Source organism: Zonotrichia leucophrys, chromosome 2 (genome assembly GCF_028769735.1).
Source record: "Zonotrichia leucophrys gambelii isolate GWCS_2022_RI chromosome 2, RI_Zleu_2.0, whole genome shotgun sequence".
NCBI classification, from domain to species: domain Eukaryota; kingdom Metazoa; phylum Chordata; class Aves; order Passeriformes; family Passerellidae; genus Zonotrichia; species Zonotrichia leucophrys.
Genome location: NC_088171.1, coordinates 33,036,106 through 33,062,286, shown reverse-complemented (window position 1 = coordinate 33,062,286; position 26,181 = coordinate 33,036,106). Strand labels below are relative to the sequence as shown.

The following is a 26,181-nucleotide window of genomic DNA, read 5'->3' as shown; positions in this document are numbered from 1 at the left end:
GGGAGGTGTATCCAAGCTGCTCCAGGAAAGAGTTGTGTTAGTGTAAAAAGTCAGAGCTAATAGTGTGCTGCAGCAGTTGCTTAGTGTCATCCAGTGGGGTAGATTGATTTCCATCTCTGTGTTAGATCACCATTTTCAATCGTGATTTAAATGAGCAAGCAGGAAATCTGATTTAAGTTGACTTATTGAATTTTATATGTGTACTTTACTTATCTTTCTGAAAGCCTTAGAGTAGTCTGTACCTTTGCTTACACTGAATATGTCCATTTATACAAGTATGCAATTTCCCATTTGCTTTGGGTAATGTATATTTTCCTTTTTCTGCTAAAAATGATGAATGATGCTTTTCTTATTTACTTGATTAATTTTAACTTTTGATTTTTATCAGGCAACATTTGGATGGAAATTGGAATCCAATTAATGAACAAAACCAGCATTTGAAATTGTTTTCATTAGTTCAATGTGCTGGATATAGACAAAAATTCCTTATCAACCCTGTTTTGTGACTAAAGCAGACTGATTTTTGCAGAAACAAAGCAAGTATTTTCAGCTATTTATGAACTGAACTAATTGTTTCTGGTCACCATGCTTTTGAAGAATCTGTTTTGTACATCTAAGAATCTTGGTTCCTGGAGCTCTTCTCTTAAAACACAAAGCCACAGAACCCCAAAACAACCTAGGTTCTCCATAGACGTGAATATCTCAGTGGTCTGTGTGCCACAGCTACACAAGACAAACTTCTCTTATTTGGGTGGCCATGAGCCCATACTGCAAATATTGCTGAGGCAGAAGAGGTGCTCTGTGCATCACAGATACTGCAGAGGGCTGCTTGCAAATTAGGGTGCATGGACTACAAATCTTGGTGAACCTAGGCTGCTACTCTAAAAAGATTTTCTTTCTGCATTCCTGTCTGTTCCCAGGGCTGGGCTGACTTTGAATAAAATATTTCCTTATGTGGGGGAAAAAATAAACTGAATGGGGAAGAAGAGAAAATTGTCCAGGAGACCTTACTCTTGTCAAAAAATATATACACATACATATTTTGGCTTTTAAATTGTAAGTATATATTTAAGCAGACTTGGCTATAAGGGAGTGAACGTTGAAGCTCAGATTTCACAGAGTGGGAAATCAGTTCCCTAAATTTAGTGCTTCTAACACATGTTTAAGGTCTAGGAATCTATTTCTGCTGTAACTCATGTTAGGAGTTCCTGGAAAGCTCTATGACTTATGTGGCATGGTATGGGTAAGATTAAATTATAGCTGATTTTGTTCCATCCTGAGATCCCCAGAAGCATCTGTAAGATTGATGGGTGGTGTAGTCATTGCATTAGGTTTTGATGTGTTTCTGTTGCAGGCTAGGTTTCCAGTAAATACAAAAGGATTTAAAAATTATTGTGGGTAAGGAGATGGACAGATAGTAATTTGGACTTGGTGTTGTGATACTCTCAAAAGCCTTAGTTAGACTTGATTTCTGCCAGAAGAAAAAAATAAAAGAGGAGTATGGGTTTTGAGTCGTTAAAAATCAGTGTCCATAACATAATTTCTCTAAATCTTGTGTGATGTTATACTGGAGATGAATTTGGTTAGTTACATGTATATGCCAATGTGGTGCTCCAGACAAGAATTTTAAAAATTCCAATGTTTGAACTGCTGAATATTGACAGTTCTCCACTATTCCTAAAACATGTATCATTATTACAGCAAAATGCAAGTTTACTATTAAAGAACATAACTCACAGAAAAGGACTTTTGAAAAAATGTCCTTTACGAAAAAATAAGTTGAAATGTATCAAAGTGAAAACTATGAGGAAGGATGGGAGGAAGGTGCTACCGTGAGGTGATTGCACAGTTAGAAAGGCACAGGTACATCTTTTGTCTTCTGTTGCCTTTGCTGCCCATATTTTGTGTTTGAGGGTGAGGCAGCAAAAAGGAATTTCAGTGGTGGATTGAATCCAGCCAAGAAAGTGGCTTGAAACCAAGCTTTGGGAAGGAGAGGGGAGAGCTGCTCAGCAGGCAGATGGGCAACAGAGGGAAGGCAGGAAATATATGCAAACAAAAATAATGAAGTTTGATTTGTTTCTATGGTACAGAAATGTCTGGAGGTGGGTTTAGGTAGAAACTGTGTAAATTCTTGAAAACCAAGGCAGTTACACATTTGCTTTGCTGCAGTGTTGTAGTAATTAGCTGGAAGAGGCTGGCTGGAGAAGCATGTGGAAGGAAAATTTCAGCAGTGGATTTCTGCAGGAGCTGAAGTATGTGGGGACAACTGAATGTAGGGGTCAAGAAGAAGAAGAGCGAGCAAGGGGGTGGATAAGCTGCCAGGATTGGAAGGAGGGGTTGCCTCTACACTCAGTGCAATGGGTCCTTGCAACAAAACTGGAAAAACCTAAATGCTTCATGAACTTGCAACCATTTAGAAACAGTTTTTTGAAGTGCAAAGATCAAGTGAGTACAGTGAACATGTAAAAGGACTTACTATGACAACACTCAGGATGTTTGTAATAATAGGAGGAGAATATGAGTAATCTTCTGGAAACTATATATATATAAGTATATACTGAAGTGGCTGTATCTTTCATTACAAATATGTAGTTTTAGGGTGTAGTTTTGAGATCATTTTAAATTGATCTGGAGGCAGAGTAAGAGGTGCTCCTACCTTTTCCCATTCTCTAATTGTTGTTACTTCCTCCTTGGTCACAGACTGCCACTTTTGTGTTGCTCTGGTTATTAGGGTCAGGGACTTACTGCCTGCCTTAAAAACCAGCTGGATCTGCAAAGCTGCTGGCCTCAAAGCATGCAAGGCAGTGGGGAGGCTGGGAGTGGAGGGCTGCATCCATGTGGATTCAAACCAGCATGAAATGCCTCTGAATCCTAATGCCTTGTATGTGTGAAAACACAGGATAAACTCTGCAACTGCTGCAATTGCCTCAAGTGTTTCTGTTCCCAATATCCTATTTTGGGGTTTCTTCACCTGGTACGTGGAGCTGTGCCTGGAATTTGTATCCCCTGAGGTTACAGTTGACTTGTGTTTGCTGAAAATGAAGCGGTAAAACTTGGAAACGAGCATTTTGTTCAGATTTGTTTATGGTTAGTGCAGTGGGACTTTGCCTTGAAAGACTTAACCTTGAAAGGAGTTACTGAAATTTAAAAATAAACTGGGGGTGTTGCTTTTAGGGTTGCATCTGCTTTTTGCTTTGTGTTGCATATAGCAGTGTGGGGCTTTTTCTGAAAATATCACGGAAAAAGCTGTTTAGGTGAGCTTCTGTATGTGCCTGTACCCCTATCAAAATGCACAACTGAGCAAAGCCCAACGAGCTTGGTTGGTCCCGTGTGCTCTGCTTGCTGGTGCTCAGTGCATGGTGGGCACTGGAAAAGCAAGGACAAGGATTGTCCGCATTGTCTCAAAATACCTCTGCACAAAAAGGGCTTGTTGGTTTGTCTTAGTGAGGATGAGCAAAGCAAATTTCAAAAATACATGAGAGGGATACACAGAGGAAGAAAAACTTTAGAAGGACAGCTGTGTAGTGTCTTAAATACCTCCTAGTTCCAAGAGAGGCTTGTGTGAAATGCTTTTTAGGGGTAGCCCTGATGGAAGTGGATGGATCAGTGGTCCAGTAGCATGGTGTGTGCTTGATGGTGCTCCCTTCCTCTGAGACAGGCTCTTCTGGGGCTGCTAACAGAGCTGTGAGTTACTGTGGCAGATGCACCCCTGCAGCTTGATCATTGCTCTGCAGCACGTAGAGAGGATCTCGAGCATTGTGTCATGCTCTCCAGCTGGAGTGTCTGCTTGGAAGCAACAGGAAGATGCAGTGATGCCTGATATCCAGTGGGTGCAATGCTGGGGTCCTCTCACTTTTCAGAAACACGGGGTTTAATTTACTAGCCTGTGTAAGGAATTCTGCCAGGGCTCCAACTGTTGCATAATGTTACACAGGAGGAATCACTGGCAGATTTCAAGCTGGCTATCATTCCAGATCACTCCCACACAAAGGAAATTGTAGCATATATGTAACTCTGAGGCTTTTTGTACTGCTCTCAGCACAATCTAAAATTAAAAATATAACTGGGAAACTAGAAAGAGTTTGCTGCTCAGGCTGTAGTAGCCTCTTTCTGCTTGTAGTAGCCTCATCTGCAGGGTCTTGCACATGGAAGAGAATCCAGACAGCTACAGGTAAGAGTGAAAGCCTCACAAAGAAATAGCTCCTCAATTGTTTTTAAAGTTTTATGCATTAAAATTGTGAGTATTTTATACAAGATGAAAGAATCCTCTTTTGGCTCAAACTGTTTTTCTTGTTCTGTGCATTTTGTGATTCCCAAAAAAGCCAGACCCTTAATACTCAGACATCACAGGGGGAAATCTTATTTCCCCCTCATTTCCATGCATGCCTGTTCTGTACCCATTTTCCTGTCAGTCTGATTCATAATGTTCAAAAACATTCACTGCATTTTTCCTTCTTCCCCACAGCAACAGCCCGAGTCTGAAACTGTTCATCTGTTCATCCCAGCCTTGGCAGTTGGAGCTATTATTGGCAAGCAGGGACAGCACATCAAACAACTTTCTCGTTTTGCAGGCGCATCTATTAAGGTATTATTACACCAGCTATAACTTTCTGCCTATTCTACGTGACACTTTCAGCAAGTTTGCACAAGCAGTGCTTTCCTGAACATCCTCCCCCACTCCATGCTTAGAATATGATGTGATAAATAGTACATTTGTTTATAAATCATCTTTTAATCTTCCCTGAGACAAGATAATTAGAAGCATGTTTTCAGACGTCTCCTGAGGTGTGAAATATAAGCTGCAAAGAAAACTACTTTGGTGGTCTTAGAAACAGACTTGTGCCTTAATGATGCAGTGCTTAAAGGCTTTCTCCTTGCTTTAGGTAAAGTGAAATTTGGTGGGGTAAATTCCCCTCCTAAACACAGCAGCCCAGTAGAAGTCCCTGCTCTCGTGGCAGCCCCTGGTATGTGCCAGATGGATTGGCCTGGGCTGTCAAGCTCAAATTGGCTCTGTGCTGAAATGTTGGTGGTGGAACTTCACCCATGTGCTGCTCCAAGCTCCTGGGGCCAGTCAGTCCTCAAACAGCACATTTACTTTCTTGTTATCAGGTTTAGCATCCAGCTGTTTGTGTATTGACCACCTCAGTGTAGCCAAGAACAGGATGGTTTGCAGAGGCTGACCTCTAATAGAAGCTTGAGTTTTAGTCATTTTGGTCAAATCTTTCTTGGCTATCTACAGAGGTTAGTTAGTACCAGCTGGAGTTGTAGGAAGGCCCTGGCTTTTGGCCACTAATGCCCTTGTGACCACAAAGATCTACTCTAAATGCTTGAGCACTTTTTTCTTACAAATAGTATTTTCTGCTGTTTTATGCTGTAATGATAATGTTTTGGCCTAAATTAAAAAAAAAGAAAAGTTTAGAGAACAGTGCATTTAAAGTACAGCATGTAGCTTTAGTATGCTGTTAGATTGACATTTTACTGCACAGATAAAACAAATGCTTTTCTCTCAGCCCTCTTTATTTTTGTTTCAGAGGAGTGATGTGTTTAGTGAGTGCTATGGCAGGGATCTGCCAAAAGTCTGGGGCACAGGGCAGGAGCTGGCTATGCTGAGTTGAGCTTGGTGAAGCTGAGCTTGGCTTGGAAGGTGTTCATCTAAGTATACAGAGCAAAATAATTGGGGAGCCCTGATGAATGAGTCTTGTGTGTGGTTTGCCTAGTGCTGATCTGTTAACTGGCCAGTCAGCCAATGACACTCTGCCCAACTCCATCCTTTTTTGAGCAGAATGTTAAATAGTTATACTACCCAGATGGTTTACATTAATTGAGCACTAATAACCATATTTTTAGGGGGAAAATGAAACAAGAGCAAGTGGTAGGTGTCAATATTTCTTTATCAAATCTGTCTTGCATGGCCATGGCTGAGATGCATCATATGTATTTCCTCTTCTCCTCTCCATTCCTGCAGCTTGTATCTAAAGTTTATGGAAGGTACAGCTAGGTGGAGAGAGAAATGTGAAACAACCTGGACCTCCAAGAACCCGTCCAAACTAGTTCTTCAGTTGGTCCTTGGAAGAGAGTTTAGTGGAAAGGGAATTTCCAGTATTTCTCATGCATCTGGCTAACAGTGGCCTCAGGCTTCCTCTACTGGCTGGCACCCCTCTACCCCATGCATTTAACATTTCTGTCTTAATTTAAATTCAGATAAAAGTTTTCTCAAGCTCTGGTCTTTTGTTCCTTCAGTAGGAATAAAGTAAAGACGCTTTTTTGTGAAAACATGATTAAATCTTAACAAGTGCACAGATTCAGGGTATGCTTGCAAAATTGGGATGCTGCATGTGTACTTATCTATTAAAATAATGCAACTTTACCTGTGATCTGGCAGAACAATGTGGAGCATCAGGCTTGCTTCTGTGTGAAAGTATCAAATATGGCAACTGGTAAATTAGTCAAAACTTCTAAACTTCCCTCATGTTGAAATGGGACCACTTCAACTTGCCCTCTGTCATAACTTTGGAAGGAAATGATAATTTGTGAATCAAGGAATCTGTGCTTTTAGCTAAGAGTTGGAGGAAGTGCTGCGTGAGTAACTTCTAACTTGCTCAACTGCAGTAACCATACTTTGTGGAGGAAGCCAGTCTGTGCACAATGCTTGTTTTGAGTTGTGCTGTAGCTTGGTGCAGCTGAAAGCCTCTCACATCCTCCTGCATCTCCTCTGTGCTCACGCTGAGCTTTGTAGATCTGGTGAAACTCACCACCCACGATGTAAGACTAAACTGCAGATGCACTGGGGTTCTGCATGAGGCTGCAGTGTCCAGGCTGTCACCTCAGAGGTGAACATGGCTCTTGCTGAGCTCAGGTTGTGTCCCAGTGCTGCTTGGCAGTGCAGGCTCACTGTGGGACTCCAGACTCAATTATTCAGCAAAAGAGATTTGAGTTGTCTGTTGCCCACCCTGTGCTGCTGGGACCTGTTGAGGACAATTGTCATCTCCTTGGTTAAGAATTCCTTGCAGAGCAGCCCTTCCTGATGAAAGCTGGGTTTGGGTGTATGAAGTTGTCAGTTTGTGACTTTTGGCATATAAAAGATTGTTTTCTGGTTAGGAATGAAAAGTTGTTTAATCTGAGAAGTTAAACTCACCACTTGTATACTATTTGTATGTATATAACTACTTTTTCCAAAGGCAGACAGACAAGATTAACACAGAATTGTCTCAGATTACCCCTTCAGACATTGAAATGTTAGTTGGTGTATGTTTCTTTTGCAGCCCTCAGCCATGTTTTACCCCAGCTTCTGAGAACAGAATATTCTAGGATAAAATCAAAGCAAGATATGTTCCAGAACATTTAGACACACATAGGATGCAAAGAAGGCTTGAGGGAAAATATTTTTCCTAAAATTTTAATGAAGGTGCTGGTGTTTATTAAGAAAACTAGAGGTGGCTGAGAGACAAACCTGTCCACTTTACACAAATGACAATTGTCAGGCTGAGCTCTGTTCAGTCAGCTGTCTCCAAATGTGCCCTGAAATTTTGCTCCTCTAAAATACTTTTTCCAAAGAATGAATGGATTTAGTCTGTGCTTGTTCTTACATCGTCATGCCATATAAATGTACTGCTGTAAAATTAATGTGTATTTTTAGATCTATCCAATTGGAATTCATAAATAATGAAAAATAGATATGCAAACCAGATAACTAGTATGTAATGCCTTCTCCATCTTAGGGTACAATATGAATAATGTTACAAACTTTCCTTAGCAAAATTCTTTAGTGAAAATGATGCCTGGTGACTGGTAATTTGTCTGAAATAAACTACAGCTGTTAAATATGAATAACATCCCTATGCCAACAGCTGAGATGAAATTCTGTAGTGTTTAATATATTGCTCATTCAACAGCAGCTATGTAATACTAGATGCAACAATGGAAATGTCAGTTGTGATAAACAAAAGATTCATTCGGAATGTCAGAGGCTAGCTTGAATTATTCAATGCCACTGGAGTCTGAGAAAAACACCCACAGAAATCTTACTGTTGTGGTGACATGAACTGCTAAAGACCCTACAGGCATCTCTGTCTCAGCTCTGGTGGAGCTTAATTTTTATTTGGGTCTCACATTGTCCAGTATAGAGGAATGTTTTGGATCTGATTAATTACAACAGTAAAGTGATCCTCTGTTCTCAGGGGAATGGATGAGAGCTTTTGCTAATGAGCAAAACTTGTTAGAAAGACTATTCAAGCTAGTGGGTAGGGATGAGAATCTCAGTTTATTAACCAGATTTGTCTTTTTGAAGGCTACATGTCTTACATCACTCATAGCCACATGAAAACGCCGTGTGGGATTCTGCCATGTGTGGATGAGTAGCTGTGTCTTTAATTTTCAGAAGTAAATTTGCTCATGGTGGTTTAGCCAGTTTCTCCATATTTCATTACAGCTAATTAATGCACTTTAAAGAGAACAAACCTGTCATGACTGAAGTGTGATGCTGCTGCTGTAACAAATAATTTTTCACTCCTGAACAGAATGTGAGACTGAAATGGGGAGGGGGTGGCTTTAAACTATTCCTTCAAAAGACAGCTACCAATAGCTATGTTTATCCATTCCAGATTGCCCCTGCTGAAGGACCAGATGCTAAGCTGAGAATGGTTATCATCACTGGACCTCCAGAAGCTCAGTTCAAGGTACAACATACAAAAACTTGTCAGTATGTAATGGCCTTTGGATCCTAAGGGACAATATTGAAAAAACTAAACTCTTGGTTCCAAGCACACTTTATTCATAATTTTAGTAAATACTTGAGTTTTGCTTTCCTTCTGCTGGAAGGTCTCATGGGAATATGAGTAATACAGTACTATTAGAGGCCACATTCTGGTCACCTGAAAACACATGTGTGTTCCATGTAAGTAAGAATCAAGTCTAGCATAAAAATATGGCCACATTACATTCCTAAATGTCTCTTCTATCTACAAGTACCTTTGAGTTGAGTCTTTTAATCTGTCTTGGTATGTGCAACAGTTTTGTGTGCTTAATTGAAATAACAAAGCTGACAAGATGAAATTGAGTCTTCCCAGGTTGCTGTTTTGTGCCAAATGGAAAATGCTTTTTGGGTAGCTCTACAGATAAATGTAAGATTTCTAATTGTATTTCCACTGCAACTACAAGGAGATACTCAACCTGATTATCCCATCTGTGCTCCAATTAAGTTCCAGAGTGGCCTTCTGCCTTAAATGTCAAGGGATAAATCTAGTTACCCCAAAAGGAGTTGACTGTGCTAGGAGTGATGCAGGCAGCTCAGTGCAGCAGCCTGGCACCATCACAGATGTGGCCTGGAGCATGTAGAAAGTCACTTGAGAGTTTCTTGTATCCTGGCATCGTTTTCTTGCCTATTCTCATTTTTGACTTTGTATTTTTGCTTCAGGGCATCTTGCAAGAAGGAGGTGCACAAACTTCAGGGATATCAGTTTCATTAATGCCTTTAGGATTTTTGGAAAATTATCAGGGCAGGTATTTTGCAGTGGTAATTACAAACTTAGATGCATTTGTGATTGTTGCTCAGTTACCATATGCACTTGAGATGCCATTGAAGGCAAAGCATGATTAGGAAGCTCTGTGTCCTTGATATTTTCTGTGTGCTTGTGGGCTTGGCCACATGAACTCTTATGGTCTGGGATCAGCAAAAGGTCAGATACTGGCTACTTTCTTTTAATCAGATATCAGTGGACTTACCCTCAAGGAGTAGCATGCCAAAGGAAATTTGGGCATCCCTTATCCTGACTTTTCATGTAGGCAAAGGCTTGTCCTCAGGTTTCCTCCCCAAGATAAACTGGGAGTCCCACAGGGCTCTTCTGGAAGCTCTTCTCTCCAGCCTGACTCCTGCAAGGAGGAAAGTGTTCCTTTTCTGCACCTCATATGTAGTTTAACACCAATCAGTCACTACTTTGCACTTGAGCTCTGCTTGCAAAGGTGCATCAGTGTAGTAGCACAGTCCATGCTCCTGGGCTATGCTGGTCTTATGAAGGAAAGGGATTATCCCTTGGGCTTTATTCACCTCCAGACCTTGTAGTGTTTTAGCTTCTCTTTGAGCAATGCCCTCTTGACTGGGATGGGCAGAGGCAGAGCTCAGTCCTTCCTTTGATCACTACTGTTAACCTGAAGCTGGCCTTAGGGCCAGGTCCACACTTCATTAGTGCTCTCCTCTGATTAAGAAGGGTCTCCTCTCCTGGGACAGTAGTTTTTGGGGCACCAAGAGTAAACTGGTTCTCAACAACCTGGAGAGGAAATAGCTGCTGCTCAGATGAGTCATGAGCTCTGGGAGAGGCAGTGTTATCCCAGAGCCTGTGACTAGGACATCCTTTCCTTGCTCCATTGTGCTCTGCTCTCTGTGATTCCTGTCCCTGGTGGCTGCAGTGGCTGCATCCCTTTCCTCCTGTGCTGCTGCAGCCTGGGGATGTTGCAGTGTGCAGGCCAGCTGTTGGCAAGGCAGTGGGAAGGGAACATGGCACTGTTCAGAGCCTTGCTGCAGTGCTCCTGAGGGCTCTGGCATCCCTGTGACACCACTGTTCATGCACGGCTGTCCTGCCTTGGATCTGGGATAGATGGAAGTGAAGGGGAATCTAGGGGACACAACACATTTCAGCCATCACTTTACTGTGCAGGGGCTTGCAGCCCAGTTAGGATGTTTCCTTTCCTAGAGACCTTCTCAAGAACTGAAAGACTGGAGATGTTGGAAGAGCATGTACTATCTTTTTTATAAAGAAGTCCACATCCCATCCTTCTTTATAATTCAGCAGTAATGTATGTTCTTTTGAAGCTTCTAGGAGCCAAAGAGTAGAAGACTTGGTTACCATTTCTCACAAATTCACTGATAAATGGCTGTGAATAAGGAAATAAATGTGTTTAAAAATCAGCAAATCTACAACCTTACTCTCAGTGGACATTCTTCTTGCTATCTTTTCTGGGAAGCACTTTTGTGCTTCCCAGAAAAAGGAACTCTGTGCTGGTTGGAATAGTACTGTTCCCATGGAACTATTTAGATCTGGGCAGTTTATTTCTTTACTTTGGAAATTTGAGCAAGTGCAAATTTATTTATTTTTAAACAATATGTTGTAATGGATTGTAAAAGCAAGCTCTTTGCTTCAATTGGAGTCTTTAGACCATGACTTGTTGGGGATGTTGTGGCTTTTTCAGTTTAGCATCTTAAAAGAATGGGTTTCTGAATCAATTAGTTGCATTTTGTGCTTCTGGTTATAATAAAAAATTTGGGATTGTTGTTTCTGCCTGACAGTTCTTCTCTCCACCACTCTTTACCTCTACAGAAATGTGGTAGTTTCTTTTAAAAGCAATATTCATACTGAAAAGCATAATAATAATAATGATCTCTGTTAAATTGCTGTGTGGTTCCCTGGTTTGTCAAGCAGTCCTTGAAGTTGGACACTGGTACTTACTAGTCTGGTACAAAGACTTCTTTTAGAAAAGTAGTATATTTATTAGGGAGAACACTTTGTCAGGATTGTGTACTAAGAATTCACCTTTCTGTGGAATTACTTGATGTTAACTAGATTCCAAGAAGAACATTCTCTAACTGAAAGCAATTTTGCAGGCTCAAGGGAGAATCTATGGAAAACTTAAAGAAGAAAATTTCTTTGGACCTAAAGAAGAAGTGAAACTTGAGGCTCATATAAAAGTGCCATCCTATGCTGCTGGTAGAGTTATTGGTAAAGGAGGCAAAACTGTAAGTAGCTGAAATAGAACCCTTAGTGTTGCTTAGTTTTGTTTCATATTCAGTGTGTATATATACATAAAGCTTAAACTTTTAGCTAAACTAATTCTTTGATGTTACATTAAAGCAGGAGCTGTTTTCTTAGCTGTACTTGTTACATTTTCTTTCCTTCTGCTATGGAGTTGAAGCCAATCTTCGAATGATTTATTTCATTTCTAAACAAGTGGTAGGAATTTAAGACATGTTCAGACCTCAGTATTACCAAAAAAATCATACCTATCTTTGTTTCAATTAACTTGATGGCATTTCTTAGGCTCAGTTTGTTGTGTAAAATAACATCACTGAGATTTTTCAATCCTGAAAAGGTGCTGGTGCTCGGCTGGTGCTCAGGTATTTTCATATGGTGTTAAGTCAGGAGCTAGATGATATTTGCCAAGACTTGGTTCAGTCTTGGGGGTCCATCCTGAGTGCAACAGGGTCTTTAGGTCAGGTGTCAAGAGGCAGTGTGGCCTCTTCCTTTACTTGCAGTGGCAAGAGGTTTAAGGACAAACATGTCTGAGAAGCTGCTCATCTAAATCTTTATTTACATAATGATAAGCATTTCTAAAATAAAATTAATGAGACAAAGACTCTTACCTCTACTTAACATGATGGAAGCCTGACAAGCTGCTGAAAATAATTTGAACAAATAGAATTTCCCACCTGCACAGTCTGAAGCTCTTTATATTGTATAGGTTTTTGAAGGAAAAATGTATAAACATTCTGGCATTTTTCTTCCCTATATTGTATGATTTTTCTGACCTTACACTTTTAAACTCAACTGTAAATACTGTGGCAACTATTTGCTTTTTAAAATCATGTATTTAACACCTTCTGTGTGTTGTATTTAGTCTTTAAAACACTTCTACAAACCCAGAGGACTTGGTGCTAATTTATGTTAAGAGACCCAAGAGGCCCACCTTGCAGAGTGCACACTGCTGCATCAAGATGCTTTCTGTTAGTGAGGGGTTTAAAAAATGTAGCTTAGAGGATGATGTTTCAATGGCTGGTGTCTTTGAGGCTTGGTGGTTGTATAACATTTGTTAGTTTAAAGTTTTCTGACTTCTACTATCTGTTTATAGGTAAATGAGCTTCAAAACTTGACAAGTGCAGAAGTTGTAGTCCCTCGTGACCAGACACCTGATGAAAATGATCAGGTGGTTGTGAAAATAACTGGTCACTTCTATGCATGCCAGGTAGGAGGACTGCAGTGATTTTCTGTATTTGCCTTGATGTTTCCATGGTCTTTCTTTTATAGCCATGTGCAGGAGCCAAGGGATGGAAGACTTTTGCTCAGGATAAGCAAGCAGTGCTTGCCAGGCTCCTCTGGTTGTCTTGCTGCAATAAGCTTTCCTCATGCCTGTGAGAGAGATTTATAACAATACTGCACATTCACATATGCAAAACAGTCTCCTTAAATTCTTCTGTCAATTTATGCAGGCTCTGGCTCTGCTAAAACTTTACTAAAGCCCAAAGCAAGCCCAAGTTGTGATTGGGCTGAAATTCAGAAGGAACAGAGTCACAAGACATACCATAGTATCTGGAAAGAATACACCCAGATATGTCATTCATCCACGTTGCCCAATCTCTTGATATAATATCATAAAGAAAAGGGTCACAAGATTCCTTCCTTCACTTAAGTCAGACTTATTCCTTTTGATACTTTGCTGCAGGTGACTTGTAGTTTAGAAAGGAGATGAGGGGGCTGGGAAGTCCTGTAAGTCTGACCTGGTTACCCTAGTGTATAAAAAAATTTTACCCTCTTTATTACAACAGTGGTTCTTATAAAGCATTTGTATTTCCAGAGAAGTAAAATTAAGGTTGTAGCTTCAATAATCTCAACATTGGTAGTCATCTACCTATTCTCATGCTTTCTATGCTACAGATGAGAAAACTGACCATGCAAGTAGTTGAGGTAGGTTGAAAAGAGAAGAAAAATTAAAATTTAGGCTGTAAATCATGCTTAATCTCAAGTGTATTTTAATTAACAAGTAATCTAGTCAGTACTAGAAATTTAGTCATTCCAGATTTTCCTAATCCCAGTAGCATCTCTTGTTGGTTGTAAACAGCTGTCACTGCAGCATGGCATCATGATGGGTTGTTTCTTCTTTTTTGTGTCCTTCAGCTTGCTCAGAGAAAAATTCAGGAAATACTGGCTCAGGTAAGAAGGCAGCAGCAACAGCAAAAAACATTGCAAAGCGGACAGCCTCAGCCAAGACGGAAATAAAGGTTTAGGAAATGGCCCATCAGAGACAGATGCCAGACCAAAGACAGACTGTGTGACAGAGAGACAGGTGGTGAGCACCTGTTGAAGTTTTATGCAGAAGATCCACCAAGCCAATCACCTGTTCGAGGACCAGGCAACCGTTGAACGCTGTCTCTGAGAATGTATTCTTTAGGCTCTCTCAAACTTTTGAAACCCAGCTTTAAAATAAGGACCCCTTCACTTCCCTTTTGTTCTATTCTCACAATTTAACATAAACTCGTTAGTCTTTTTTATTGTTCTTGTTATTCCCCAACAACTTTAGAACTTGGTTTAATGAAGCTTTCTCTTCTGAGTTCACTGGTTTAAAAAAAAAAAGAAAAGAAAAACCAACAAAAAAAAAAGAAAAGGCATTGCTCTTATAGGTCCAGTTGTAAAAGAATAAACACATTTGGAGGGTGGGATTGCGGGTGGGCTAGGGTTAGAGCAAGGGTATTGACAAGAGTTTAAGTGTTAGTCCCAATGTTGAAACAAGTGGCATTTTTTAAAAAGAATTTGGTTGCATTTTTACATAACACTGCCATGAATAACCTAAGGGAAGTGTTGAATGGTGTTGGCCAGGGCATAAAAAGATAAATATGCATTTTACTAAACTACCTCAGGCATTTAGTACCTCAATGAGAAATTGTTCCTTTTTTGCTTTTTTTTTTTGGTATTTTGTATACTTTATAAAGCTAATAGTTCTTGAGCATTTTATTTTTTTAAAAAAAATTAAAATTTGATCAGCCACCAGCCAGGAGTACTACAGACTTATCGGGGAAAAATATAGTAGAGCACTTCTAGCTGCTGGCTGATGGGAGTAAGGTGGGTAAAAAAAACACAGCCTCAGATTTCCTGAGGGCTTCAACACCATCATTTGTTTAAAAAAATTCAATGAATGTTCAAAAGATAGTGAATGATGCCAACATTCTGATAGCAGCAATGCCGTTTAGTTTTCTTTTAAGATGGGATGAAAAAGTTTGTGACGGTACTTTTTTGGGAACAGGACAAGGAAGTGATGGCAAGAGGCTGGGGTTGGGGGAAAAATTTAGAAGGCTGCAAGAGGCTGAATTTTTTTTTTTGTGCTACTTGATTGAATGCATGAACCCTTTGTGCCTTTGACCATCACTACCTAATAATGCTACATTTAACCATTTGCAGCCCATTTGGACTTTGCCATTTTGTTCAAAGAGCAAGCTTCATCTTCAGTTTGATAGAACACTTGATCTGCTGGAGCATTTTTTGAGGCCAGAAGGGTCTCTGCTGCCTGCAGATCACATCATACTGCTTTCAGTTACCACGATGGGGGAAGGTCAAACAGTGTTTGATCACATTGAAAGATAATGAAAGGCTAAGTTTACATATCCAGCCGCTGTTATGGGCCACACTAAGCCACTTTGAAGGTTTTGAAAATGATTACAAGAAAAAAAAAACAAAACTAAACAACAACCTCTCTAGCCTGGCTTATAATAGATGCAGCAGGATTTATGCACGTTCTGCAACCAACCATTAGAGGAGAACAAAAAAAAAAAATGTCAAAAGGCAGGGATAACAGGAAAGTTACCAAATTTTTAAATTTCCAAATGTAATTTGAATGATGATTGTGGTAATAGTGACACATTCAAGTTTCTACAATAAACTTCAGTCTACCTCAGTTTAAGAAAAAAAAAATGTGGCAACACATGGTGCATAAAGACTGCTGTGTGTGTGTGTGCGCGTGCGCGCCTGTGTGTGTGTGGTCGACAGAGCCATGCTATTACCTCTGAACCTTTTTTTGTGATGTTTTTTTGTGCATGAGATGATCAGAATCACCATGCTGCACTGATTTGAGGGGCACAGCGAGCAAAAACATTTGTTTCATCATTTTGTTATCTACCTCTTAGGTTCATGTTGAAATAGAGGCATTACTACATAGACTAGATAATTTTCCCAAAGATCATTGTTGTACAGATTAGATAATTTTGAAAATGGTCTGAAGTGTTTTTCCTGCATCTCTTCTTTACTAATTGGTTTAAAAACCACAAACTTATGTTGTAGTTTTAGCAAAGAAAAATGAGTTTCTTTTCCTTTTTTGACAGTGACCTTCATCTAGCCTTTAGGATAATTTTTTTTTCTTACAATGAATTTAAAATTACTGAAGTATGGAAAGTACATAGCATTTTAATTTTTGTTGAGGCTTAAGTCAGTCGGACGTTCCTTTCTTAACATTTGAGAAGGATTTGACTTATTTTCCATTAAAAATTACTTTACAGATAGGCGCTGCATTTACATCTGCTGATTTAAATACTGTCATCTCTCTTAAATTTCTAGACTTAATATGGTATCTCATGTTTTTCTTTTCAATTGAGACTTGGTAATTTGGAGTATTTGGGAATAGCTAGAAAGTAAATACTGTAAATGATTTCAATATCCAGAAAGTATGGATCATTTTTCATCTGTAATGTGCCCCCCAATGCAGCTCTACTTGCCAGATGCCTCTGAATGGAATAAAGAGTTTAACTCCTATCATCAGATACAGTTGTGTGGTGTTTTTTTAAAATTATTGAGGCATAGGGACAGACCGTCCCGAGTACTTGCGGTGCTTTGATCAAGTTGGTTTTCTGTCCATAATAACTGGATAAGGATGAGCAGTAACCTAGAGGTATTCATTCCACAGCTGCTAGGACAGCCAGGTTGCAATCTTTGCACTTCCCAAAAAAGAAGCTGTGACTTCTGTGGCTTGTAATGAATCTTCTCCCTCCCATCTAACAATGCCATGTTGTCTGTAGGACAGCCCATGCTTCATGGTTTGCCTTGCACCATTCACTTGGGCTCATTTGCTGTGGAAGGAACATGGACTTGACAGTCCTGACTCTCAGGACAAACATGAAATTAGAAATGCAGTAAATTTTTTTGGGGGGGGGTGGGTAGGGGGAGAGAGGAGGCAGTTTGTTTTTACCCAGTCTCTGCTGTGGTGGTCTTGGAATGATGAAGCTTTGCCATCAATGTGGCCCTAGAAGCTTGGACAGGCAGAACCAGTCACGTAGGCAAACAAATGGCTGGCAATCTCTCACTCCTACCACGACCACCCAAACACACCACTTGCCAGTGAGGTGGTACCACCTCTCCATTTTGATCCTTGTTAACATTATGTGGAGTAAAACGAGACCAGATGTTTAACTGAATGCTTACATGAGAGGGATGAGTTGGGGAATGAAGGAGCATCATGAATTACACAATTCCATATCTTTTCAAAGAGAACTGGGAAGCCCAACTTGTTTTCCAAATTCCTTCACCTTCCTACTTCACAGCTCATTTCTTGGGACCAACCAGCAGAAAGAGGGAATTGAAGAAATTATGTCTGTAGAAGGCACTGCATAGAGTATTGCATTTCACAGGGCACCCTAAGCTCATTTCTCCATGTCAATATCAAGCTTTCCTCTCAGAAACAGCACCCTGTCACTTGAGCAGCATAAAAAGTCAAGCCTTGCTTTGTACTGCTGGTGCATTTGTGACAGCTCAACCCCTGACTGTTTTAAGCGTTTGCTTTATCATAACATTCTTATTTGCTTCTAACCTTCCAGAGCTTTTATTCTTAAGCTGCAATTTCCAAGGCATGCGCTCTTTTCCATTAAATGGAGCATGTGTGCTGTGCAAGACAGCATGGGCTTGATATGGGTGAGGTGGAGGATTCTTAGACAAACATGAGAAACTGTTGAGAAAGAGCCCAGCTTGAGTGCTAACAGAGATGTTAGCTCAAGTGACTGACACAAACACTGCTTGAAAATGAAGTTACTCAGATGCAGTGCAAGAAATCAGAGAAATGATGACAGAAGTTCCACTTAATGGTTTCTCCTGTTCATCTCATCACGGGATCCTTCACAGAGCCAAACCTACATGTACTTGTCCAGAAGGACTGAATGCTGAATCCACACACTCCTTGCACAAACTGCTTGGTATTTTTATTTTACCCAGAAACCACCTGATTTATCCAAATGAAATAATTCCCAAATGTCTTCTTTCCAAAAGGGCTTTAGTGTTGCACACTAAATTAACCCAGGCTGGGTTAATTCCTACCTCCCAGCTTCTGGGACTATCAGGCCATAGTCTCACCAAGGCAGGCAGGTAACGTGGTTGAAGCACTGCAGCATCTCACCAGAGATTAGAAATGCTTTGTTTAAATGGATGAGGACCAAGCTCTTTCCCTAGGCTGGCAGTTCTGATTGCTTAATAGCAACCAGTAGATGTTCATAGAACTCCTTTTCACATTATCCTTTGCCAGTTAAGTCAGCTATATTTAATTTACTGGGTATTTTTCTCTTCTGTTTTTTTTGTCTTTTAGACTAGTAACCCTTTTCACCTCTAAGAGTCCTAGCCTGTTCACACAGTTGTTGTTTTCTGGGTACTCCTTTTGTTACTGCTCTTTCAGACAGGATACTGTACGCAGTTCTGGTTACTAAAAGTGGGTTCATATGATGGTGTAATGTTTGCTGCACCTACCTCTATTCAGCACATATAACTTATCCTCAGCAGCAGTGAAAGGGAAATGTTTCAGGGAATAAGATGAAGTTACTCCTACGCATCCCTCCTAGGAGGAAATGCCTGATTTAGAACCCATCAGGCTGTAAGACAGCCAAGGCTATCTTTCTCCCATGTGATTACTTTCAAAAAGTGTAACAAAGCATTTTGAAAACCTTTCTCTGCAGTTATATTTCCCAACAACATATTTGTTTTGTGGGCAAAGATGTTTTACCTGCATGGTTTAACTACACTTAACAAATACCCTTCATTGCAGAACTATCTGCTGCCCTGTATCAAAGAGCAGGTGAACTTGGAGGCAATCATTCATTAAAAACAGAGGTAGACACAGCAAGAAAACATGACCTGAAATAGAGGGAGAAGTGGGTTTTGGTTTGTTTGGATTCTTTCAAACAAACACACTTCTTCCTGAACAACACAGCCACACAAAGTGAGCACAAAGACCAGGCTCACTTTGAGCCTTACAAACAAGCTGCTGTGCAGGGCAGAGATGCAGACAGGGCTTGCAGAAATTTGTGGGCTATGAGGAGAAAAAGGTCATTACCCTCTCCCATTTCTGATACATGGCAGTGCAAACTTCCCCAAGAGGAAGAGATCCTACTCCAGTGGTAACACTCCTGTCCTGTAGTACAGAAAAGCATGTTGTCTTATACAGACAAATTGGTTACCACCTTGAAGTTCTTTAACTGGTTATCAGACCATGCATCAGTCATGCTAAGAACATTGAACAGTGACTTCTGAAAGTGCTGAACAGTCCATTTCCACTTCAAAGAGTTGAAGGTTTTCACTGCCACAGTGTGTTGTCTCAGTGGCCCATTTCAGAAAGCAGGTGAGAGGAAAGCTAAGAGAGGAGTCAACTGCACATGAAGGATGAGCTGAATCCTCTCACATGAAAACAAGTAATTGAAGCATTTCAGTTTGGGACTTTTTTATTATTAAAACCAGGTTTGCCTTGGCTGGAAAACTGATTTACTGTTCTGATAACTCAAAGCACATTTATTTGTCACTGTTGCTCTTGGCTTTTATGTTCTCAGTAACACCAGTCTGTTTTCTGTCCCCCCTTCAGACCATGACTTGCTTTATTGTGACCAGAAGCAAATGGCTCAACACAAGAAGTGTCATTTTCCTTGCAGCACTCCAGTCTGTTTTGCACTGCCACTACAGGGTGTCTTTCAAAGATATTAGAAAAACAATTACTCTAGAGGCTGAGCAAGAGTTCCAGCTTAAGCAGCTGTCTTTGCCCTGCTCCTCTCACTGCAAACTCCACTATGCCAGTGGCTCCCCTGGGAAGCTCTGATAGGATTCCTTTGACATTTCATGGTTGGACTCTTGAGGTTTTTTTGCAATCTCAGTGATTCTATGATGCTGCTCACTTTAGCCTGCTCAGAACTCTACCGGGGCACACCCAATAAAACCACAGTTTTGTACTGATCAACTGTACTGACTACTCAGCTCTCAAGACTCTATGACTCAGGCACACTTGTCCTCCTTCCATGCAGTAGCTGCTTTAAGTTCTTGTCTCCAGATGATCACTGCTGTTGGGAGTCAGTCCAAAGATAAAGTCCTTTGGCAGGGACTGTGGAATCATCTGTGCTAACTGGTCATCATAGGGACCAAGAGTCCACAGCTTCTCCAGTTCATAAACCTCTCGTGTCTCTGGCAGCATGAAATGAACCACTATGTTACCTGCACAGAACAGAAATCCACAATGAATTCATGAGAACAGTAAAGCACTACTACACCTTCAGCTGAGCAGAGTTCAAGCCCTCCACCCCCTTTCTGGCTAGATACAAAATGGCAGCTGATAAAAGTCCTTTCCTAAGCTGCTGCTTCCAGTTTCTCAGTGTTAGGAATTTGTCAGTCTTTCAAAAAACTCCAAGACTACAGTAACAATATACGAGACACAATACTTATCAACAAGACACTATCACAAGACTCCAAACCAAAGAAATTATGACATCTATGGGACAGACGAAATACAAAAGGAATTTCAGTGAAAGAGTCCTCCAAGGTGACAGATGGATTTTCAGCTTTCTTGTATTGTCAGCATTCTGCTAAAGCCAAAGTAATTCTTCCTAGGTGTGTTGCTCACTTTTCAGGTGGTTTTTACAATGAAATAGGTTCAGACTTTGATGTACTAAGTTTTTCTGGTTTCATTAATTCTGTGCCAACAGCAGAGAATGTTAATTCCAGTGTTTGTCTAATGCACTTTTCTGTAGTTATTCCCTTGAATTCCAATTAATTTTCAGTTATTACCCTCAATAATTATTATCATAAGGTAGCCCAGGCTCAACATCAGTGGCTGTGGTGTTCCTCACTCATCCGTAGGTGAAAACATCATTTTCATCTTTTAGGTCAAAACACCAAGCCAGGGGGTGAGATTCTAAAAGTAGCAGTGAAGGAGAACTGCTTTTTGAATGTAGTCTTTTGTATTTGTGTAGAGTTTCACACTTGTAGAATAAAGAATTAAACTCAGTGTCTTAGGACTGAGGTTTTACTCCATGTGATGGTATGATCTGGACAGTGAAAAAGTGTGTTCAATAGTTCACTAGTAAGGCAGTGTACAATGAGCTCCCATTTAGCCAAACATGGATTACAGAAACCTCAGGAAACTGACTGAAGTAGCTTTTTTTCCCCCACTATTGTTACCTTCAATTTATTAGGACCTGTTTTAGCCACTGAAGAGCAGTTACTGTTTTTTTCTCAATGCCAAAGATATTTAATGAAAAATAATTTATTATCTCAGTGAGTTCAAGCAACAATTGGAATTCCCAAACAGCAGAGAACTGTGAACTTTCCACAGCAACCAGGGTTCATGGTGAGATGCTTCTGTCAACAAAGAGCTCATGCAGAACTTTGTTTTTCTCAGATTCACAAATATTTACCAAAATCAATGCACAGCCAGTCATCTGTCTCTTTTCCTTCAATCTGAATATGAGGACCACCTTCTTCTTTGAGATGCTTGTACTGAGAAAAAAAAAATGAATGGCAGAAAATTAAGTCCATTACATTTATTTAAAAAGCACTCAAACTTAACAGAGAAGCTTGACTTTGCTGAGTTGTTCCAAAGCTTAAATGGGTTAGATTGCTTCATGGTGGTCCTGGGGTCTGCACAAAAGAAAAAGGCTAATATACATTTGTACTAATGGAAAATATATACAGATTTCTCAAATCTGAAATACTAATGCTCTGGATTCCCATGCCACTGTCCAAGAATTTTGTAGCTATCTTTTATTGAGATGAATACTAAATACTATTGTCTTTCCATTACTGGGTCAGGGGAGGGGGCAGCTCAAAGCAGGGCTGCACAAGGTCAGTCAGGGACAGTGGGCAGCTCCCTGTGATGCCTTTTGTGGTGTCAGCTTGAGAGGCTCAGCTCTCCCCAGGCAGTACATGAAGAACCCAAACACCCACCAGGGCTGGAGAAATTTGACAGCTCAAGGCTGAAGTATGGTCACTTTCAGATCTGGCCATAACCTACTTGTTCCTCTACTAGGAGTATCGATAGAAATGGCTCCAGAAGTCCATTCTGCCATGGAAGACAGAACACAAACCAACTGTACCAGCATGGCAAATGAGTCTCACTTCACTGGGAATGCAATTACCACAAAATGCAGCTGTTAGCTGCTGGGTAATGATGCTAGTTTGCAAACCAGCACAGAAAACTTTCAAAATGTTAACTCAGTTAACCATTTCTACCTTCCTTTCTTTAAGATGGTTTGTGAGGTATCTTCAAAAGACTCCAACAGTCTGCTCAAAAAGCCCAGTGTGAATTGCCATCAGCTGTCATCAGGTTGCAAAAGCTGATCCCTGCTACCAGTTTGCAAGCCTTATCTTTAGAGCTGTGTAAGGTGAACAGTTACAACACAGCCAAGTGTTAGCTTCTTCCTCTGACAGCAAACCAGATGGGGATGTGGGCCTTTGCCATTCTCAAGCTCCTGGAAGCAGAACAGGAAGATCTCATGCTACACCTGAGCACCTCTTTGCTTTACTGTGAGTAAATCATAAGGGTTTAGGAATGGCAGTAAAGCTTGCCAACTGCCCGGCAGCACACTGGAGCACTTGCTCTGCTTTACCTCTTAAGCTTCAGCTACTTTTTACCTAGAAAATTTCCAGTGTGAGACAAACTCAGCCAACCCCAAGTACTTGACCAGGCTCCTCAGTTTCTCAGGATGCCCAGGAGGACACCATGCCTCCCAAGAGGCTCTGCCCTTGCCAAATTGCTGCTTTTACAGCCACCAGAGGGTGCAGCCATGAAGCCCAGCCAAGTTTTTGCAGGGCAGGTGGTACTCACTGATCTCTCCTGCTCTGGGGGAAATGAAAAACTGTTAAGACTAGCAAGTTATACAAGCAATAGAGTAGATACTAAGCACTCTGATTTTGCACACCCAAATCCCATTAATGCAATTTCCAGCTAAAGGCAACATTTTGGTTTGCATTTAGCAAGATGTACCAGTTCCTGCAGAGAACACAAGAAACTCCCCATACCTGTTCTGAAAGGCCCTGGAAAGCTAAACCATCTCTCCCACTCTCCTTTCCCCCATGAGTCTCCCCGCTGAAACCAATGGGATTGGAAGGAAGAGAGCAAAACCAAGAGTGAAAGGAAAAACAGGGTCAGGAAGGGAAATAAAGTGGGTGGTAAGAAGGCAAACTCCAGGCTGAATACAGACAGCTGACTGATGGGGTGGTCATATTCCTCATGCTGTGCTTTCTAACAGCTGCATGGCTCTTCTCAGGAAAGAAAGTTTCTCCCTACTGAGTTTCACCCTCATCTCTAAGCTCGACCAGTAATTTTATTCTGACCTCCATTCCTGTACTGAGAAGTTCTCCTTCTTCCAAAGGCAAGCAGCAGAGGATTTCTGAGCAAGGATGGCTGCTGCCTCTCCTCTCCTGCAGTACATGCACAGCAGGGGCACCATTAACCACCAGTTTGCTTAAAGCTCATGAGCGGATCCTGAGCCTCTTAAGAGGCCAACTTTTTTTCCAGCCTTACAATGTATCTGAGAAAGTGGAAATTTTAAGGATCAGGGTTTGAGAACAGCCAGATAAAGCTATTTTGAATGACTGGGAATAGGAATGGTGCTTGCTGGACAAAAATAAAGGCAGACACAGGTCATCATCACCATCTCACATCACTCATGTTCTAGTCACCCAACTGTGTCCTCAGCATTCCACATACAGAGAGATCTGTTCCTAAATCATAATACCTATATTTAGTGTAGTACTGCTAAAGGAAAAAACCCAGTTACTTCCTAGATGTATTCAGGACTAAATTACATAATGCCATCAGTTTTATCTTACCTGGTACACCCCTACACACACAATCCTGGGGAAATTCCCTTCACAACACTTAAACACATTCCCAAAACTCAGAGAGAGCAGCAAGAACTATGGTCTTACCATTTTCAGCATGTAATTTGCCATTGCATGAAGATGTCGCGTTGAAAATCCGCTCACAATTATAAAATAATCACAGTATTTTAGTTCTGGAGATAGCTGGATGACACAGATGTCTTTAGCATTTTCCTGCCTCAGCAGTGCTACAGCCAAGTCAATGTTGAACTTTGGAAGAACAGTATCTGGAGCACATAGAAAAATAGTACAGTGGGAAATTTTCTTTTTAATTGCAAAAATAAATCACTTAAAGCCATAAAATAACAATAACTGAATTACAGCCTAAGCCTGTCACTCACTGAGTTTGGTTTGATACTGACAATGCAACGTGAACTGCAGATTTTTTAAAATCACTTTTACAGCCACCAAAGTGGAGAAGTAAGCACTCTTCCAGCAAACAACACCATCACTGTGGTTTTTGCTAACTTACTTATTTCTTGTTGTTGCTATTTAAAAGCCAGTAATATCATTCACTTGTCAATGCAGATGAATTAAACCTACGGACTTCAAGAGACATTATTAAAACAACAGACAAAATTGAAAATATTTCAGAACGATGCTTTTCAACAATCTGTGATAATACGTTGTGATTAAACTGTTCTAGAATGTTAAGTAGAAGAAACCAATATTTTAAAAATGGAGGTGACATGATGCAGAGTGAAGACATGGTTTTATCTGCAGGCAGAGTATGGCCATCTTTTTTTCTTTTTCCCTGACCTGGTGCAGAGCATTAAGATATTGTAGAGGAAGCTTTAGTCCTTCAACAGTTTAAGGAAGCCAGCTTACAGAACAGTAAATCAGTGAAACTATGTTCTGTTCACACCATGAAAAAAGTTTATTTCTAATTTGTCCTAATTAGGTAGATGCAACTTCTATTCACACTTTAGGCATAATTTGAATCTGTCAGCAGTGCTAGTCTGCCACTATAAAACGAACATTAGTGCAGACTGAGCACCAGCACAAAGCCAAGCTTTATATTTCCCAATATAAAGAAAAAGCCAAACAAAGGAACAATAGTTACAATTATATGCATGAATGGGGATATGAAATTGGATCAGATCTCTGTAAATTTAAGGCTTTCAGCTCAGGGCACTCTTTCAACTTTCTGCTGTGGTCACACATCTTGAAAAGCAGCAGTGGCCACAGATCCTCCGGACACAGCGGTGTTACAGAAGGCAAAGATTTGCCTGGTAGCCACCTGAGAAGCCTCCAGAGCCTGCCTGGGTGAACATCACCAGGCACTGCCCGTCTCGGTCAGATCCGGGCGAGAGGAGCTGTGCGGAACAGCCGCAGCCCAGCCCCGGGCACACCCGGCCCGTCCCTGTCCCTGTTCCGAGGCTGTTACCGAAGGGCACGGCACGGTACGGCACGGCGTGCGGCCGGCAGGGATCCCTGTACACGGCCGGCTCCTCACTTCCCAGCAGCGCTGCGGAGGCCGTGCCGGCCCGGTGCCGGTGCCGTGACCCGCGATCCCGGCCGGTCCCACGGCACTGCGCACGGCGAGGATCCCCCGCAGCTGCAGGCGCGATTCCACGTGTGCCCCTTCCTCAACAGGCGGCACACTCCGCTCAAGGTCCCGCTGGGCACCTCCGCAGCGCGGCCCCAGGCTGGGCCCTACCTGCCGGCTGGCGCTGCTCCGCCGCCCCCAGTGCCCCGGGTCCGGCTCCGCCTCCCGCCGCCGCCGCCGCGCAGCCCCGACCCGGCGGGGCCCGGAATAGCGGCGGCTCCGCCCGCGGAGCGCCCCCGGCCGCGGCCCCGAGCGGCCGCAGGAGCCGCCGCGCTCCCGCCAGCGCCCGCCACATGCCGCCCGCGCCCCGCCCCTCCCCTCCCGGCACGGCGCCTCGCCATTGGCCAGCTGCGGGGCCGCCCCTTCTCCTGATTGGTGCAGCCGGCTGCCGGTCGGGCCGCGGCGCGCGCGCGGCGCTGGCCCCTGGGCGACCCCGCTGGGCCCGCGGTTCCTCCGCCCGGAGCGGCCGCTGGTTCCGGGGGCGGGCGGTGGGGTGGGCCCGCACAGGGTCACAGAGCCCTAGACGGGCTTGGGTCGGAAAGGAGGTTAAAGATCGTCCCGTTCCGACCTGCCTGCCGTGGACAAGGACACCTTGGTGGCTCAGAGCCCTGGCCTTGAGCACTTCCCAGGGATGAGGCATCCACAACTTCTCTGAGCAAGCTATTTCAGTGCCTCACCACCCTCACAGTAAAGAAATTTTTCCTCATACCTAAACCTACTATCGTTCAATTTGAAGCCACTTCCCCTTGTTCTGTTGCTCCTCAGCCT

General features: G+C 41.9%; 2 protein-coding genes across 2 annotated transcripts in view; one reads left to right on the top strand and one right to left on the bottom strand.

The window, feature by feature from the left end:
• IGF2BP3 (insulin like growth factor 2 mRNA binding protein 3) overlaps positions 1 to 16,505 on the top strand; it is a 112,438-nt gene extending 95,933 nt beyond the window's left edge. Inside the window, exons 12-16 of the mRNA XM_064704477.1 lie at positions 4,466 to 4,585; positions 8,601 to 8,675; positions 11,594 to 11,725; positions 12,835 to 12,948; positions 13,878 to 16,505. Coding sequence (XP_064560547.1) covers positions 4,466 to 4,585; positions 8,601 to 8,675; positions 11,594 to 11,725; positions 12,835 to 12,948; positions 13,878 to 13,979 — 543 coding nt within the window. The 3' untranslated portion in view covers positions 13,980 to 16,505. The remainder of the gene's footprint in view (positions 1 to 4,465; positions 4,586 to 8,600; positions 8,676 to 11,593; positions 11,726 to 12,834; positions 12,949 to 13,877) is intronic.
• A 2,918-nt stretch (positions 16,506 to 19,423) lies between these two features.
• MALSU1 (mitochondrial assembly of ribosomal large subunit 1) lies at positions 19,424 to 25,708 on the bottom strand. Its single transcript, XM_064704476.1, has 4 exons — positions 25,525 to 25,708; positions 23,913 to 24,091; positions 21,398 to 21,479; positions 19,424 to 20,198 (listed from the first exon to the last, which is right to left on the bottom strand). Exons 1-4 carry the CDS (start codon positions 25,706 to 25,708, stop codon positions 20,020 to 20,022), a joined length of 624 nt encoding a protein of 207 aa, XP_064560546.1. The 3' UTR covers positions 19,424 to 20,019.
• Positions 25,709 to 26,181: the final 473 nt, after the last annotated feature.

Coding starts and splice junctions, on each gene's coding strand:
- MALSU1 (XM_064704476.1), bottom strand. CDS start 25,708: ATGTGGCGGGCGCTGGCGGGAGCGCGGCGGCTCCTGCGGCCGCTCGGG. Junction 24,092..25,524: donor GGAGCAGCGCCAGCCGGCAG/GTAGGGCCCAGC, acceptor TATGTGCTCCAG/ATACTGTTCTTCCAAAGTTC. Junction 21,480..23,912: donor CAAATTACATGCTGAAAATG/GTAAGACCATAG, acceptor TTTTTTTCTCAG/TACAAGCATCTCAAAGAAGA.